Below are 15,963 nucleotides of genomic sequence, written 5' to 3'. Positions count from 1 at the left end.
ACCGCGGTTGTACCTTTCCGCCGCATGTCATTTTGAACTTTTTGAAATGTTACAATATTCTGTATGAAGTGTTGATGCCATTCTATCGATAGGTACTGTGTATCCCTTTTGAACACATCTTACCATACCTCACCCTAGATAAGACAAGATTGGCAGTTATAAGGCAACTGGGGAACCGATAAGTGCATGCGGGTTATCTAATGAGAATCAAAAAGAAGCGTCAACAACGATTATGATGAGCTGATTATCGCGAGGGAGTGGATCGACTGACTACATATAATAAACGGTGGTTTCCGATAAGACAATTCATTGTGAGGAGATAGTTTGTCTGGCATCGATAGCAGTGTTATTTGGTCGCTCGAATGTAATTGAGTTCTGATTCGTAGAAAACAGAGGGAAGAAAGTTGCATTATTCATTATTGGGGTTCTGGTGATTGTGGATTTGGTTCTAACAAAAAAGCTATCGCTTTAAGCTTGGTAGATACTCAATGTAATCTCTGCAAACTGGTAAGTACTTCTAAGTATGAACAACAATATGATTTTTCTATTATGATCTTCAACACGTTTCAAGTAATCAAATGGCACTCAAATTCGTCCTGCGTGCTAATCATATCATAGAGCGGACATGCACTTCACTGGCCCTATAAGTCCAAAAAGGCGAATTAGTGGTCTAGTGATTAGATTGGGGTTGTTCGCACATTGTGATTGGTCATTACAACTTAAATTCGAATTTATTTTGAATTAAGCGTCAGAAGCAATATCGCAGAAAAAAAGAATTAGAAAGGGATTTAAAAAGACTGTTTCTTTCTTCAAGAGAAGACCGCGTGGTTCATTGAGAAAATTGAAACGAACGAACAGAGAAATATTTCCATGATATTTATCGAAATAAAAATAATTTCTGCCAGTGAAAGTAAACAATTTTGCTACTGTTATTCGGAGAAAATATTGCAAATAGTGAGCACAGTAGGTCCACAAATAAACAGACGTAACACTTAGAACAAATTCCATTAAAATCCATCGTCCAATTTACACTATCATCATCTGGTGAGCATGTTGCACGAAAAACTGTTTTGTGCAATAAGCACTGCAGATGGCGGTAGTGTGAAACGTCAAACTCGAAGAAAAACTATGCGTGCGCCTCTGGTTGTGAGATTTAGAACATAGCGATTTAAAAAAAGATCGTTCAATGTGTTGTCGATGAAAATCTCTTCAGTGTTACGTCTGTTTGTCTGTGGTAGGTCTTGGAAAACCCTTCAAGACAAAGCAAACGAGTCTGCTTGAAAAAAAAAAGTTTTTTGCCTTTATGTTATGTATCAGCCTTCTTTTCATGAAGAGGATGAACAACATAAACACAGACAAACAAACGTAACACTGTAGAAATTTTCATCGACAAACATTGAACGATCTTTTTAAAATCGCTTTGTTCTAAATCTCACAACCAGAGGCGCGCGCTTCGTTTTTCTTCGAGTTTGACGTTTCACACTACCGCCATATAGGCCTTTTCATGTGACAGGTCCGTCTATGCATTTGTTTACACCGGTGGTGGACCGGTGCTAACACGGGACTGTCATCTCCATAGAAGAACTGTCAACGAGCTTCCCGATCAGCTGATTTGAAACGTCTTGTGATTAGGCCTATGCAGTGCTGAAACAGTATTTCGTGCAACATGCTCACCAATAGAAGTAATAAACCATAGAAGAAGAATGTCGCTGTCGTCGCAGTAGGAATATCTTTTGCTGGCGGAGATAGGCGGGGCTATAAATGTCAACGCGAAAATGTATGCAGTTTGACACTTATGTACCCAACATATTTCTGAGAGAGAAAAAAGGGAACACCAGCGACATTATTCTTCTATGGTTTATTATTTCTATTTGCTCGCCAGATGATGATGGTGTGAAGTGGGGGGTTGATTTTGAGAAAAAAATGTTTTAAGGGTTATGTCTATTTGTCTTTGCTGGTTTCCGTAAGGTGAAATTCAGTATGTTTAGCCTTATGCGTCAATGATCGCGGTATGATGTATTAATGTTTTGTTATATCTGTTTGTCTGTGATGATAGTGTGAAGTGGGCTACGGATTCTGAAGCAAATTGTCCAAAGCGTTACGTCTTTTCGTCTATATATTTACCTTAATTTTTTTTTTCTACATTTGAACATAGATCATAGACAAAAGATGTACAGTAGCCTGGGACACGGTTAGGTATATGAAAAAATTGGATTCTCGCTCCAGTCCACTTTTTGGATTGCATTTAGGTCCTATACCAACTGTGCAAAATTTCAGCTCGATCGGAGAAACTATATTTCAGCGCCAGCCGTTCAGTGTTCGTATGGGATTTACTATGGGAAAACTTTCTTTTGCAAAGAAAAATCGCCAGAGGTCGCCCATTGTCCTCTTCTAGAACAACTTAATGTTCTTAGGGTTCTTAGCCTTAATTATGTGTTTACATTCTTATACATCCGTTCTAGTTGCTTTGTGTCCACAAAATCCCCACACAACGTGGGGAATCACCACTGCTTAAGCGCAATGGATGCCTTTAAACCTCATTCCAATATCCATTGATAACAGAGCGGAACACTCGAAACACGACGCTAAGTGTGTTTTCAAGGGCGTGGCGTCCCTTCGCTGAAATTTCAACGAATGAATCTTCGCCAAGAAATGCGTCCCCATCATCCTGCAATGCAATGCACTTCGAAGACCGTTAGTCATACGCGCGTTAACGATGATTCGAGGGAAACGATTTACCGGCACTCAAAGGGATTTTAATGTTTTTGGATTTTCAAAAGTTCGCTTGAAGAACGTTATTTCACAGGAAAAACTGTCTGTCTGGGAACGGTCGCGTCGTGTAGTTTATCATCAATAAGATAGTAAACTAAAGAGGAAGAATATCATTGGCTGCCGTATCGTTTGGTGGTGAAGACTTACATAACTTCAATTGTGTTCAACAATGCTAGTAAACAGTTGAAAAAATATTCCCAGTGGGTTAACCCACGGGGGTGGTTATTGGGTTAACCCTAAATATTGGTTTCGTTGCTAAAGGTATAAACAAATTTGATTAGGGAACACTCAGTGCCGTAGCGTGCGGTTGGCCAGGTTGGCACCCGCCAAGGGCGCCAGCCGTCAGGGGGCGCCAAAATGAGCACATGGCAACATTTTGGGACAAACATATCCAACGGAAAACAAATGGAAAACATATCAGTGAAAAATTTAAGAGAAACTAGGTTCATTTCAAAAGCAGCGTTACCAAACTTCCAGATTTGTCTGGAATATTCCAGATTTTGAAGTCTACATTTTACAAAAATCTGGAAGATCTAGATACAAATTTATAGTGACATTCTAAGGTTTTCCATACAATACATAGGACACCCAGTCTTTTCTAGTTGAAATTTCTAAAACCATCAAAATTTTTGAAAAAAAAACAACCTGACATCCCTGTTTACATATTACAGAATTCATAAGTTGAAGAGTCTTTTTAGAAGTACTTGAAATTATAAATATAAATAAATTTATATATATTATTTTTTTTTAAATTTACTTCCAAATTCCAAAATTTAAGCAGTTAGGCTTCAACGCTCTTCTTTTGTGAGCTCTAATAGCCGTGAAAACTGTTTTACAAATGAATCTGATTTGTGATGTTCGATTGATATTTAAAATGAGAATGGGCTAGTAGTTTTTATCAATTATATTAATTTGATCACACTAGATCCTTCCGCAATTACGCTTTCTATACTGTTTATTGGTAAAACTACATTTCTTCAAACTTTGAGAAGGTCGATAATCACTTAGTTAGCTTAGATAGGTTTTCAAACACAGTTTTATTGTATCATCATATCAACAAAATTCTTTAAAATATATTCAAAGAGCCTTGAGCATAAATTTCATGCAATCCTAAACGCAAATTCTGGGAAGATTTTTTTTTGTTATAAAATAATGAGCAGAAATCTTACATTATCTTGTGTAAGATTTTTACAAAATTTTGGAAAGTTTGATTACAAGATGCTCAGCAGGATCCCGCAGATTTAAGGAGCGGATTCTCGCACAATCCATGACATAAGAAAACGTGAGTATTTCAGGCTCTTAGTAATGGTAGTATTATCAGGTAAAGTCTTCTTATATTTGGCTAAGAAATAAGTTTTGAGCAAAGATGGTTTATTTTTTTTTTCTATCTTTATTAACGAGATTTTTAGCCCCGGGCTAGTTCATCTCGGGACCAACGGCTTTACTTCCCTTCCGAAGGAAATCGTCACTGAAATTTTTAGTGACTATCTCGGGGATGGGATTCGATCCCAGGTCCTCGGCGTGAGAGGCGTGTGTTCTAACCAGGTCCGTCCCAAGATGGTTTTATTACGAATAAACTTATAAATAAATAAATAAATAAAACTTTAAATAATTTACAAATATCCTTCTGGTTCTGCCCAACAAATGTTCTCAAATTATTAATGTTCTCTAATAAGTCCTTGGAGATAATTTAAAAATTGACTTGGATGAATTTTAGTGATACTAATAAAAAGTAAGAACATAGGGAAATTTTTAGAGCCTCAATGTTTTTAGATGAATAAATTTGTGCTGACAATTTTATTGACAGGATCAACTGCCGATTTCTACGGAAAACTATAGAAACAATCTTCAAAACTACGCAAAAATTAATGATTCAATAATATAAATAAGATTCCTTTAATTAACGTTTTTGGAGCCTCTAACAAATTATATGCTTTTGCTCATTGCATTTCACTAAAACCTCAAACTAATTGTCTTATGTATCAAGCACTATCTGCGGTTTTTTTATAAACATGCATTCAAATTTTGGAATTTCGTCTAAAAATTATCTTGATAATATCACCAGACGGTTCTTTTATACAAGGTATGTTAGCTTTTTACGAACAGTTTCATAAACTTCAAATTTTAGTAAAGTCGTGAGATTCAGCATGATACTCTTTCAAAACGAAACCTCTAGGATTTTTTTTTTCAATATATTTAACGTAAACTTGTTCCATTCAAAGACAAACAAAGTTTTTTGAGTTTTCACTTTGACTAGGGGGCGCACAAATGGAGGTTTGCCAAGGGCGCCATGAGGCAACGCTACGGCTCTGGGAACACTTAGTTCCGGTTGAAAACATGTCCTGATCTGCATTTCCGGTTTGAAAATCCCACTCGCAGGAAGTCTAACTCATCCCATCGATCGTGATGAAACCGCATTTCATAAAGCTTATTTGTCTCTGAGCACTAGAGTCGATTGAAAAATAAAAGGGTAGGTCCGGGATTAGAGGGCTAATGAATATTAAATATTAATTTAAATTAATTAAATATAAATTTTTACCTAAATTTGGTTGAAATCGGTGATGGTCGATTACCTACACGTGCTGTGAACACTTGGTATAGAATGACCCATATGTGTACTAGAATGAGACTATGTGAAGTTTATGTAATTATACAGCTTTTATAGTATCTACTGTAACGTAATAAGTACGTAATACTGTTCATATGGGATATTAGACAACACACTTGAAATAGGTCAATAAAGTTTTATCGTGGTCTTGTGCGAAGTCTGGTAGAATGTGACCACGAACGTGCGGATTTACTTTGTAGATATGTACTAGTTTATAGTTCAATCAGACAAACTTTATAAGTCCACTAGACACTGTTCATGCGAGTCATGCTGGCAGAAACCTTTGTTAAATATAGTGATAACGTCATGCTTAGCACATGTACCCAATGCGATATCTTAAGATCGACATTTCTTGGTCGCCAGTATTTGATAAAAGGCTACCCGTGTGAAGTACGACCGTACCGTCAATCGGAAACCAATCAAACTAATTACACATTCGATTCTTATATTTTTAGGTAGCTTCCTTGCGGACGTTCTTTGTTGGCCATTCAGCGGCTGGAGGTCAAGTTCTAAGGTCGCGTTGAAGCCAAAAGTGTAGTGGTGGTCCGAGAGCCATGCTGTTGAAGGACTGTTTTCGCCGTCCTTCGGAGGAAATAGCGCGAAGAAAACATCTCGAAAAAAGACTAACGCAGATCAATCAGAAGTTTGCGAACTCGGTGAAAATTTTGCTCCTAGGCGCTGGCGAATCCGGGAAGACAACCATCATCAAGCAGATGAAAATCCTGCACGTTCAGAATGGATTCAGTTTCGAGTGAGTTTTGTGGCAATTTTGATATTTTATTTGTGATAGATTACGAAAAGTGATGTTTTAGTTCAATGTTTAGAAACTTACAACTTTTATCTTCACACCAAATTTGTACATAAGTTAGTGAAGTTTTAGGGAGATTTGGAGAGTATGTGAAAATATTGTGCTTTGAAATAGTAGTAGGTGTAAAATACCTTCTCACAAAAAGTATGAAGCTTTTTATTTGGACAAAATTTTGCTTTGAATTTTGTACTCGAAAACAATGGAATTACATTCAAAAAGGAAATTCTTGAGTATAAATTACATACATTAACATAGCCAGAAACATGAGTTTCTTTAAGATTGTTCCCGGCAGTCAACTCCATAAAAAATACGCCAATAAACACTCTTGACAATTCGAAGGATTCTCAACATTTCTTCAGATATTTTCAATATTCCTTCAGATATACAAGTATACTTCCATATTTTTTGTAGGAATTCCTCAATGGATTTTTCTAAACATTCCAGCTTTTTCTCAGATTGTTTCAGGGATTCTTTAAAAAATACCCGGACGTTCTTCATAAAAATGCTTTCAAGAAGTGCTATTAGTTAATCGTTTGGGAAATACACCCGCAATCTATTTAAAAATTACTCCGAAATTTTCCACTTTGAACTATTTTCTCTTTCGTTATTTCATTCATTCATTATTTAAAAATTAAATTCAAGGAGTTTGTTATCCTTTCGACACAAGAAATTGTTTCAGAAATTTCTACTCTGACATTCCTTAAATATATGTTCACTGATTTGTACATTCTGAGATTCCTCTGATTTTTACATTCTTAGACGTCTTCAGGGATTCCAGAGATTCTCCCAGAAATGCTCCCAGAAATAACTCCAAAGATTTATGAAGGGAGACTTAGATGGATTCCTCTAGAATTTACTCCAGGAGCTCTTTCGGTAGTCCAAGGCTGATATCTGATTTATTTTTGAGATTCTTTTAGTTTTTTTTTTAGCTTAATTCAAATATTTAGTTAACATCTAAACAGATAATACTGAACCAACAGTTTCACGCCACATTACATGGTTCGTGGCAATGAAGGCAGGATGAAGAAATATCCTAGGCGAGTGTACAGGTCTGGCACCTTTTCAAATGTTCGGCCTACAATGTCCATATCATCCGCGAAACAAACAAATTGACTGGATCTTGTGAACATCGTATCTCTCACAAGTTTGCACACCTTCCATAATTTCTCTAATTAGTCTTGTGAGCTTCCCGGGAAAGCTGTTCTTCTTCTTCTTCTTGGCATTAACGTCCTCACTGGGACAGAGCTTGCTGCTCTGCTTAGTGTTCAATGAGCACTTCCACAGTTATTAACTGAGTGCTTTCTTTGCCAATGTTGCCACCGACCGGGAACCGAACCCAAACACCTTCAGCATGGCTTTGCTTTATAGCCGCGGAAAGCTGTTCTCGTCCATAGCTCTACGCGGTCGATACTGTCGTATACCGACTTGAAATCGACATAAGGTGATGCGTTGGGACCTGATATTCACTACATTTTTGGAGGATTTGCCGTACAGTAAAGATGTGGTCCTTCAAGCTATTTCTTCAAATATTACTCAAGGATATCCAAATAGTATTCTTTCTAAAAAGTGGTTTATTGTAAGGCTGAAGAAATTCGTAAAGGAATTATTCCAGAAAATCATATAAAAAAATGTGTTTGAAATACATGTGGAAGTCAATTTAAACGGAGAAAAAATATTCTACGGGAAGGCGTCGTCCACAAATTACGTAACGTTCTAGTGGGCGAAGGAAAGTAGGTCTAAGCCTTACGGCTCATACAAAAATTTTATTTTTTTTTTCATACAAGAAGTGTTACGGAGAGGGGAGGGGGCCGTCGTACATGTTTTCCTGCATTCAGTTGTTTGGCATTTTTAACATTATTGAAAACACATAAGAAAAAATATGAAAATAATCAATTTCACCCGAAATTACGGTACCGTAAAACGGGGTAACTTTGATAATGCGGGTAACTTTGATAGTGCGAGACCCACAACATACTAAACGAAATCTTTCTGTTCATCAGTTAAGCAAAACAAATGCAAAAGTAAAGAGTATAAGTATGACATTTCATGTCAAAGCTATTTTCTTTGGAATCCAGTACATTTGACGATTTATACGCAAATATTAAAAATTTATAAGATTTTAGCATTTTTAAAACGCTTACAAACAATCTGTTCTACGATCACTATTTCATGAAGTCAATGAGTTCGTCACTTATCCTTGACAGCCTAGTTATAGTAGAACATGAATTCGGTCTCAAATCTCTTAGCGAAAATCATTTTTTTACAATCTGGGACCATTTTTGTAATCTAAGTCAGAAATTTCCATATAGCGTTAAACGCCTAGAGGTATGCAACGCCCTATGAATGTTCCGTAATGCATTCAATTTTGTTCGATTTCTACTCCATTATCAAAGTTACCCCAAAACAGAAAACCGACTTTCCTTTATTTGAAAAATAATGTATCCATTCGGAATAAATCTCTTGGCAATCTATCAACTGCAATTGATAGTTAGGATACCAGTAGGGTGCCGGTACCAATGGTTGTAATGTACTAGTAGATTGGACTATGGAATAAAACGTACATGTTTTGATAAAAACGACATGTGCTATTTTTGGTGGATATATCGCCTCTAGTTTTGTCGATTTGCCAAATTTCAGCTTTTTATTTCATCAAAAAGTCATATAAATAATTAAGTTTACGCAAAAAATTTGCTCCCTTGCACCAATAGTTGCCGTCGTGTTCCAGTAGTGGATCAACAGATGGAAGCAGTTTTTAAAATGGATGTATAAAAATGAAGAAAAGTCCCAGAGATGTTCTTAATGCATCATTCGAAAGATATTAGTTGCTGTTCGAAGGGAAAAATGTTAAACCTGTGTAAAAATATTCCTTTTTGTTTAAAATTCCTTGTTTAATTCCCAAACGTCTACTACTGGAGCACTAGCGCAACTACTGGAACACGTGTACCAATAGTGGCTCAAGCGATTTTATGTTAAAAAATTAGTTTTATCACTCTTTTTATATTTTTCCCATATAGTAGAGGTTGAAATCTTTCTGTTGACGCCAAAAGATCTCTGCTAAGGCTTTTCGTTATTTTGTTATGATTTTTTATAGCTTAGGTAGTCCACTAATGGCACCGGCACCCTACTTGTTTTAAAAAAAATAAATTATAATTCTTTGAATTAGCATGCATAAATATTCAAGTTTTCATTTAAAAAAAACTATCAAAGTTACCCCGTTTTACGGTACAATGTCATGTCAACAGCAAGAATAATGTGCTTTTATATGGGAAATAAGACATGCTTCGATATTTACCCATTTATCAATAGTTTAGTCATGAAAATCAATAGCAGAGTTGGGAAAAGTTCTGAGATTCACACTACAGTAGGCAAGCGTAGCGAATCACAGTCACCGGAGCCAGTGAAACTCACGCGTGTCGCTGCTGTAGGCAAAGTGCCTTGAAAATAGCAAAACACCCGTTGCTAAGGGCAACCCAAAACTACTGTAGAAAAATGTTCTATTTCCCGTTGCATTTCCCGCATTTGCAGCCTTCAATGACACTCCTGATTTAGAAAATTCATGTACCCAACAGGCTATTTGATGAGATTCACAATTATGAACTACTGTATTAGGAGAGCCACGTGATTTTCGCAAAACTCAAGCCTACTACTATTACCATTCCCAACACTGATCAATAGTTTTCATTATTGGAGTAGATTCGTAGAAAGATTTCCAATCGATTGTGGTGCAAGAATCTCGAAAATCTATCTGGTCGTTAGTATGTTATTAACAGTCAAGACGTTATCCAACGTCAAAAAAGAGCTCGTTCGATCTAGCTATGAAAACCTGCTATTTTTTTCATCAATAAGTAATCCAAATTGTTCAAAGAATAATCGAAAAAAATCTATTAAGAATATTTCTCTGAATTCCTCAATAAAATCAGCCATTTCGGCGGATTATCCATAGAATTTCTTCAGGAATTTATTCCACGTCCAGTGATTGCACCAGTCTGTAGGTTTTCAAAGTTTTATTAAGAAATTTCTCTAGTAAATTGCCCACGGATTGTTCGAAAATTTATACAGGGTTGTACACTAGAAAATGTTATAGAAAATATTCCTGTAAAATTTTCCGATTATTCCTACATTATTTTTTCCAAAGATTTCTGCCGATGTTTCTCAGAGATCCCTTTTGAAATCCTGCGGCATATTATCCAGGGTTACGTTTATGAGTTTTTCACTAAATATTTTAACGTTTTTTTTTTATCTTGAGAATTTTTCCTTTTTTTGCATCGGAATTCATTACACAAGAAGTCTTTCCGACAAGAGTTCAACATGTATTTGACATAAGCATTTTATTAGTGATTAATTCATATTTTATTTATAAAAATCTTTTGGATCGAATCTCGTATTTCAATTATTTATGAACATTTTTCTATGCAATTTCATTAAAAAAATCTTGGAAAAATCCTACAAGAAATTCTAAATAAATTATATAAAAACTTCTCCGGGAAATTTTTGAAGGAATATATTGAGGAATTTCTTAATCAAAATGAGGAAGAATCTCAGGAGTAATTCTTGAGAAATCCTGAACAACAATTTAACAAAAATCATAGGAGGAAAAGTAAATGGTTTTGATTATTTAAGTTCTGGTCGAAAATCTTGGAGGAAACCCTAGGATGACTTTCGGGAAGACTGGGGACTGAGGATGTCTTGCAGGAATTAATCAAAGATAGTCTCTTAAAACATTATTGATTTTTTTTTTCAGCAAGTTATTCCTAGAAATCCTATTTGAATTCTTGAAGGTGTGCTTATAAAAAAATCTTTGAAGAATTCCTTGAGTACTCTGTAAAACAATCACGAAATGAACTATTTTTGTCAAATAACCAACAAACAGAGATAGGGGGATTAGCGGCATAATGAACAAACAGGGCTAAATGGACACTCCCTTATTATCTGTGAATACGCATATTTCATCAACATTATCTACATTGCTTAAAATTTGTATTACCATGAATGAATGCAGCACGTCATCTATATAAATAAAAATGGAATGATGTTTGTATGTCACGAAATGGCTTGAGAACGGGCTAACGGATTTTGAAAATTCTTCCATAGTTATGTTCCTGAAGTGTTCCGACGTGTTTGTGTATACAAAAAGCAAAGGATATTTAACGCGAAAGTTGAAAAAACAGGAGTGAACGGAACTTCCATTTTGCACGGGGCGTTCCATGGCGTTTTTCAACAGCCTACTTGATGGCAAGACGAAGTTTGCCGGGACCACTAGTATTAATATAAAACATGGAAACCGGGGGTAATTAACTAGTACTGCCGTACTGCCATTTTATAGTTTTAAAATAAGCATTTGCTTAATGTTCCCGTTTTGCTTAACACCCGAAATAGGGCGATATTCAAAACTGAAAAGGCAATAGATGGCTCTTTTTTAGTGGTAGTTAAACGAAATCCTGAAGCAAAGAAAGCACCATGCAACATGAACTAAACACAAAAAGTTATGTATTCAAATTACGCTTGATTGCTAATCACTACTTTTCCGATCCAGTTTCCTAATTTATTGTAATTCACGTTTTTCATTATTTTCCATACGTTTTGACAGCTCTCGACTACCATATTTGAGAAAATTGAGATCACGCTTTAAACCAGGCCTGCACATTTTTTTTAAACCGCCGACCAAAACTCAGAAGCAGTATTTATTGGCGGGCCAAATTGTTTGTAGTTTTGTACACCCATTTGCGTAAAATCGAACAAAAGTCAGACACTTGAAATTGAAGAAATTAGTTGCTGAGCCTCCCACCGAGGATTTTGTGAGAATTGTGCTCACCTTATTCAGCTCTTCAAAGAATCTAACCCTGGACTTTACGAGAAAAAAGTTCAAGAACTTTATTAAAAAAAAAAACGACTCATAATTCCACCACATATCCCTAAGGGCTCCTGAAAGTCCTTCCAGAATTTTGACAGAACCATGTCCTGGATTATGTGAGAATGCTGCCCAAGATTTATTTTTATTTTTTATTTATCATCCGGGTTCAAGAGTTTTGCTTAGGATTCTGTCACAATCTTGCTATAATATGTTTCTTGCTCATAATTCCGTCAGAATCCATGCTTGAACTATGTGAATGTTCTTCCCAAAATTGTAGGAATTATGTCGCAAATTGTTTATTCATGTCAAGGATTCTACCAAAGTTAATAATGTCAAGTTCCTGCTCTATGATTTTAAGAGAATCCAATATATAATTGGATGAGATTTTGTTTGACCAACTTTACTTACAATGTAACTAAAACAATGTGGTGGTAAATTTCTCTTGTAATCCCAATAAAGTTGAAGAAGAAGAAGAAGAAGAAGAAGAAGAAGAAGAAGAAGAAGAAGAAGAAGAAGAAGAAGAAGAAGAAGAAGAAGAAGAAGAAGAAGAAGAAGAAGAAGAAGAAGAAGAAGAAGAAGCATGAATCATTTCGGGTTCAGTAGACCACATCTTCTATATGAATAAAAATTGAATGGTGTTTGTATGTCACGATATGGCTTCCGAACGGGTCAAAGTACTTGAATGATAATTTCTCCGTTTTGTTCCTCAAGGGTTCCGATGTGTTTGTATGTACAGGGTGTCCGCAAATTATCCGAACAGCAAAATATTAGAAAGATGACCTCGCATTGAAAACAATGAAAAATCAATGTCCATGTACCTTTTATAATATATACACAAAATACAACTTTAAAAAATTTCGAAATAATTGCTTGTTACTGAGATAGGAAAATTAAAATTTTTCGGAAACGTTTTTCCTGAGGGCCGCTAGTCATACTAGAGATGTGTTATCCCTAAAACCTAAAAGAGATGAATCCAAATGTCCTACTATTGTTTGAAGTAATCTACAGGTAAGTGGCTTCAAGTTAGACTGGAAATAGAAAATTGTACGGTGCAAATCCAGTGAGTTGTATGGACATTTCTTTTCCGTCATAAAGCTCGGAAAACAGCTCCCTTTAAGACACCGCAATACATTTGGGTTGGTTGTGCAATTATTTGAAATCGGAAAAGTGTCAAACTTACTTCTTAAGAATATAATAAGCCAATGTTTAAAACCATTCAAGAATATTGAATTTATTATGCTTGATTGTATAGAGCCATCTCTTCAAAGTTTGTACGGATAATTTGCGGACACCCTGTATAAACATTGCAGGATATTCACTGAAAAAGTAGGGCAAAACGAGAGTGAACGGAACTGTCATTTTACATGGGACGATCCATAGCGTTTTTCAACAACCTTCTTGATGGCAAAACGAAGTTTGCCGGGACCACTACATTCATTTAATCGTACAACTTTATTGAGCAATGAAAGAAGTTATTCATTTTTCTTCAAAGTTCAACCGCCTTACACCTAATTTAGCCCGGGGTTTCCTAATTTGGATATGTACTCCCATAAAAAATCCAAAGTGTGGTCAAAACTGGTTCTGGTGGACCAACGCGATTCTCAATGTAAAAAGATGGTTTATGGTCAGTTCTGATATTTTTAATACATATTATGTCTAGATATTAGCTGTTGGCTTCTCGGCAAATCCGTTTACCGAGGTCGATTTCCAAATTTAAGTGTGTAAAGGGAAATTTTTCTGAGTGTATTTGTCCGTGGTAATTAAAAAATATTTATGACAAAATGGCAAATTATAATAAGCTGAGTGTAGATAATCATATATGGTTTCTTTTTTTCAGCGAACGTTTGGATAGGCTGCATGATATAATCGAAAATATTCACGAATCGATCTACGAATTGATTCAACAAGTAGTTTTAATGAACCTGCAGTTTGACTCGAAAGAAAACTGTCGATGCGCGAAGGAGCTTTTAAAAATGGGTAAGAACGCACCGTGGTTCTTGAGTATGGAATACGTTCAACGAGTCCGAACGGTGTGGGCCGATAGCGCAGTAAAGATGTGTTTCAAGCGTTCGAACGAGTTTCAGCTGATTGATAGTGCAAAATAGTAAGTACAAGCCATTAAATACATAAGAATAATATTCTTTAATTGTAATTTTTCCAAAAACAGCTTTTTAGACAGAATCGAGAAAATCTCAATGCCAGGTTACATACCTTCAAACTCGGATATTCTCAACTGCCGCAAAAGAACGACCGGAATACAGGAAGTAAGCTTTCATATCAAACTGCCCAAATCACTTGGAGGTGGTTCTCAGGAGTTTCGGATGTTCGACGTAGGTGGTCAGCGTAGTCATCGCACCAAATGGATGCAAGTGTTCGAAGGTATCGAAGCAGTTCTGTTCATGATCGCGTGTGGTAGTTTCGATCAAACGTTACGTGAAGATCCCAAGCAGAATCGATTGGTGGAGGCATTCGAGCTGTTCAGAGGCGTGTGGCATAATCGATTTCTTGCGGAAACGGGCTTGATTGTGTTTCTCAACAAGCAGGATATTTTGGAGCAGAAAATTCTTTCGGGAAAATCGATAAAAGATTACTTTCCTGAATATGAGGAGTACGTAAAAGCGACAGACAGTGATAACTTGTGCGACGAGTTAACACGTACCAGGTGTTTTATCAAGTCAAAATTGATTGTGAGTATTTATTTTTCAACTTTGTATTTATCATTATCAGTTCATAGAAATCTGACCTACAGACAAACAGAGGCAACACTGAAGAAGTTTTCATTGAGCCCGCTTCAAACAATCGTTTCAAATTTTTGCTATGCCTTCTTACCTCTCAGCCAAGGGTGCATGATTTTACTTAAATGCAATTCTTAGTATCGTTTAAAACATAACATTCATTTCTTAAAACTAAGTGTTCTATGTTAGGCAACTATATCTACCATAAAAAAATAATAAGGTTATCATTAACATTTTGATAATAAATTTTCGAGCTATAAAGTGGAATATTTATAAATAAATGAAAAATTAAATTTAGTACTTAAGTTGTCTGTGACTTAGGTATAGTACTAAAACCGATTTTTCATTTTTCAAATAATCATTGACTATGCAACAAACTAAATCCCTAAATCAATTTCATACAAACAGCGAATAATTTAAACCTTCATCTTTTATTTCCAGGACATTACAAACGAAACCCCTCGAAGGACATCGCTTTTGGTGCAAAGGAAACGAACCTGCTATTACCACTTCACAGTGGCCACGGACACCAACAATGTGCGTATGGTTTTCAATGACGTACATAACATAATTCTAGCACGCAACCTCCACAATGTAGGAATTTTGTGATAATATTTATTAATTAAAGTTACAAATTTATTTAAAAATAATCTGAATTATTAATAAATTTCCGTTTGATAGAGCATCATTCAAATCTAGTAAATTGACTACCAGATGTCACTCTCCCTTGTTCCCGCACATGCTTTCTGAGAACTTCTCTGAGAGGAAAGAGAACCGATGCTCGTGCCATAAAAAAGCCGGCTTCTAATTGGATGCCAGTGAGGCGCCAAAGAGCAAACCCCTCAGTAAAGTTTTGTTACGAGTGTTGGTATGTTCAGTCTGAGTACACTAAACCATGCACGCTATCATGAATGAAAAGTGTAAACAACGACGGACTAGCGTGCCAAGTTCGACACTATTGCAAGATTTGCATTGGTGTTTGTGAGACCCTGAGACGAGACTCGCGGAGACGGTCTTCTTTTTCTGCGATTGCTGAGTTTTTTTCCTATTCCACTCAGTATTTATATCAATCTTGTGCAAGCCGTCCAAACTCTCACATGACCATCTCAGCCAAAAACTATTGCGTTTGCATCACAACGAAGCATTAACGGCGTTTTGAGTGAAATTTAATGCCAGCAAACGTAGCAGA

At 36.0% G+C, this 15,963-nt stretch overlaps 1 protein-coding gene across 2 annotated transcripts; it reads left to right on the top strand.

Moving 5' to 3' along the window:
• The first annotated feature begins 280 nt into the window (after positions 1–280).
• LOC5577270 (guanine nucleotide-binding protein G(f) subunit alpha) lies at positions 281–15,468 on the top strand. 2 transcript variants are annotated; one of them, XM_021843295.1, is made up of 5 exons: positions 281–507; positions 5,836–6,131; positions 13,877–14,143; positions 14,207–14,726; positions 15,216–15,468. In XM_021843295.1, exons 2-5 carry the CDS (start codon positions 5,935–5,937, stop codon positions 15,381–15,383), a joined length of 1,152 nt encoding a protein of 383 aa, XP_021698987.1. In that variant the 5' UTR covers positions 281–507; positions 5,836–5,934; the 3' UTR covers positions 15,384–15,468. The 2 variants fall into 2 exon arrangements, with proteins under 2 accessions (XP_021698987.1, XP_021698988.1); XM_021843296.1 differs by lacking the exon at positions 281–507 and adding an exon at positions 5,752–5,770.
• Positions 15,469–15,963: the final 495 nt, after the last annotated feature.

The sequence above is a fragment of the Aedes aegypti genome, chromosome 2 (genome assembly GCF_002204515.2).
Source record: "Aedes aegypti strain LVP_AGWG chromosome 2, AaegL5.0 Primary Assembly, whole genome shotgun sequence".
In the NCBI taxonomy this organism is placed as follows: Eukaryota; Metazoa; Arthropoda; class Insecta; order Diptera; family Culicidae; genus Aedes; species Aedes aegypti.
Note: the sequence above shows the minus strand (reverse complement) of the source record. Positions and strands in the feature narration are given on the sequence as shown.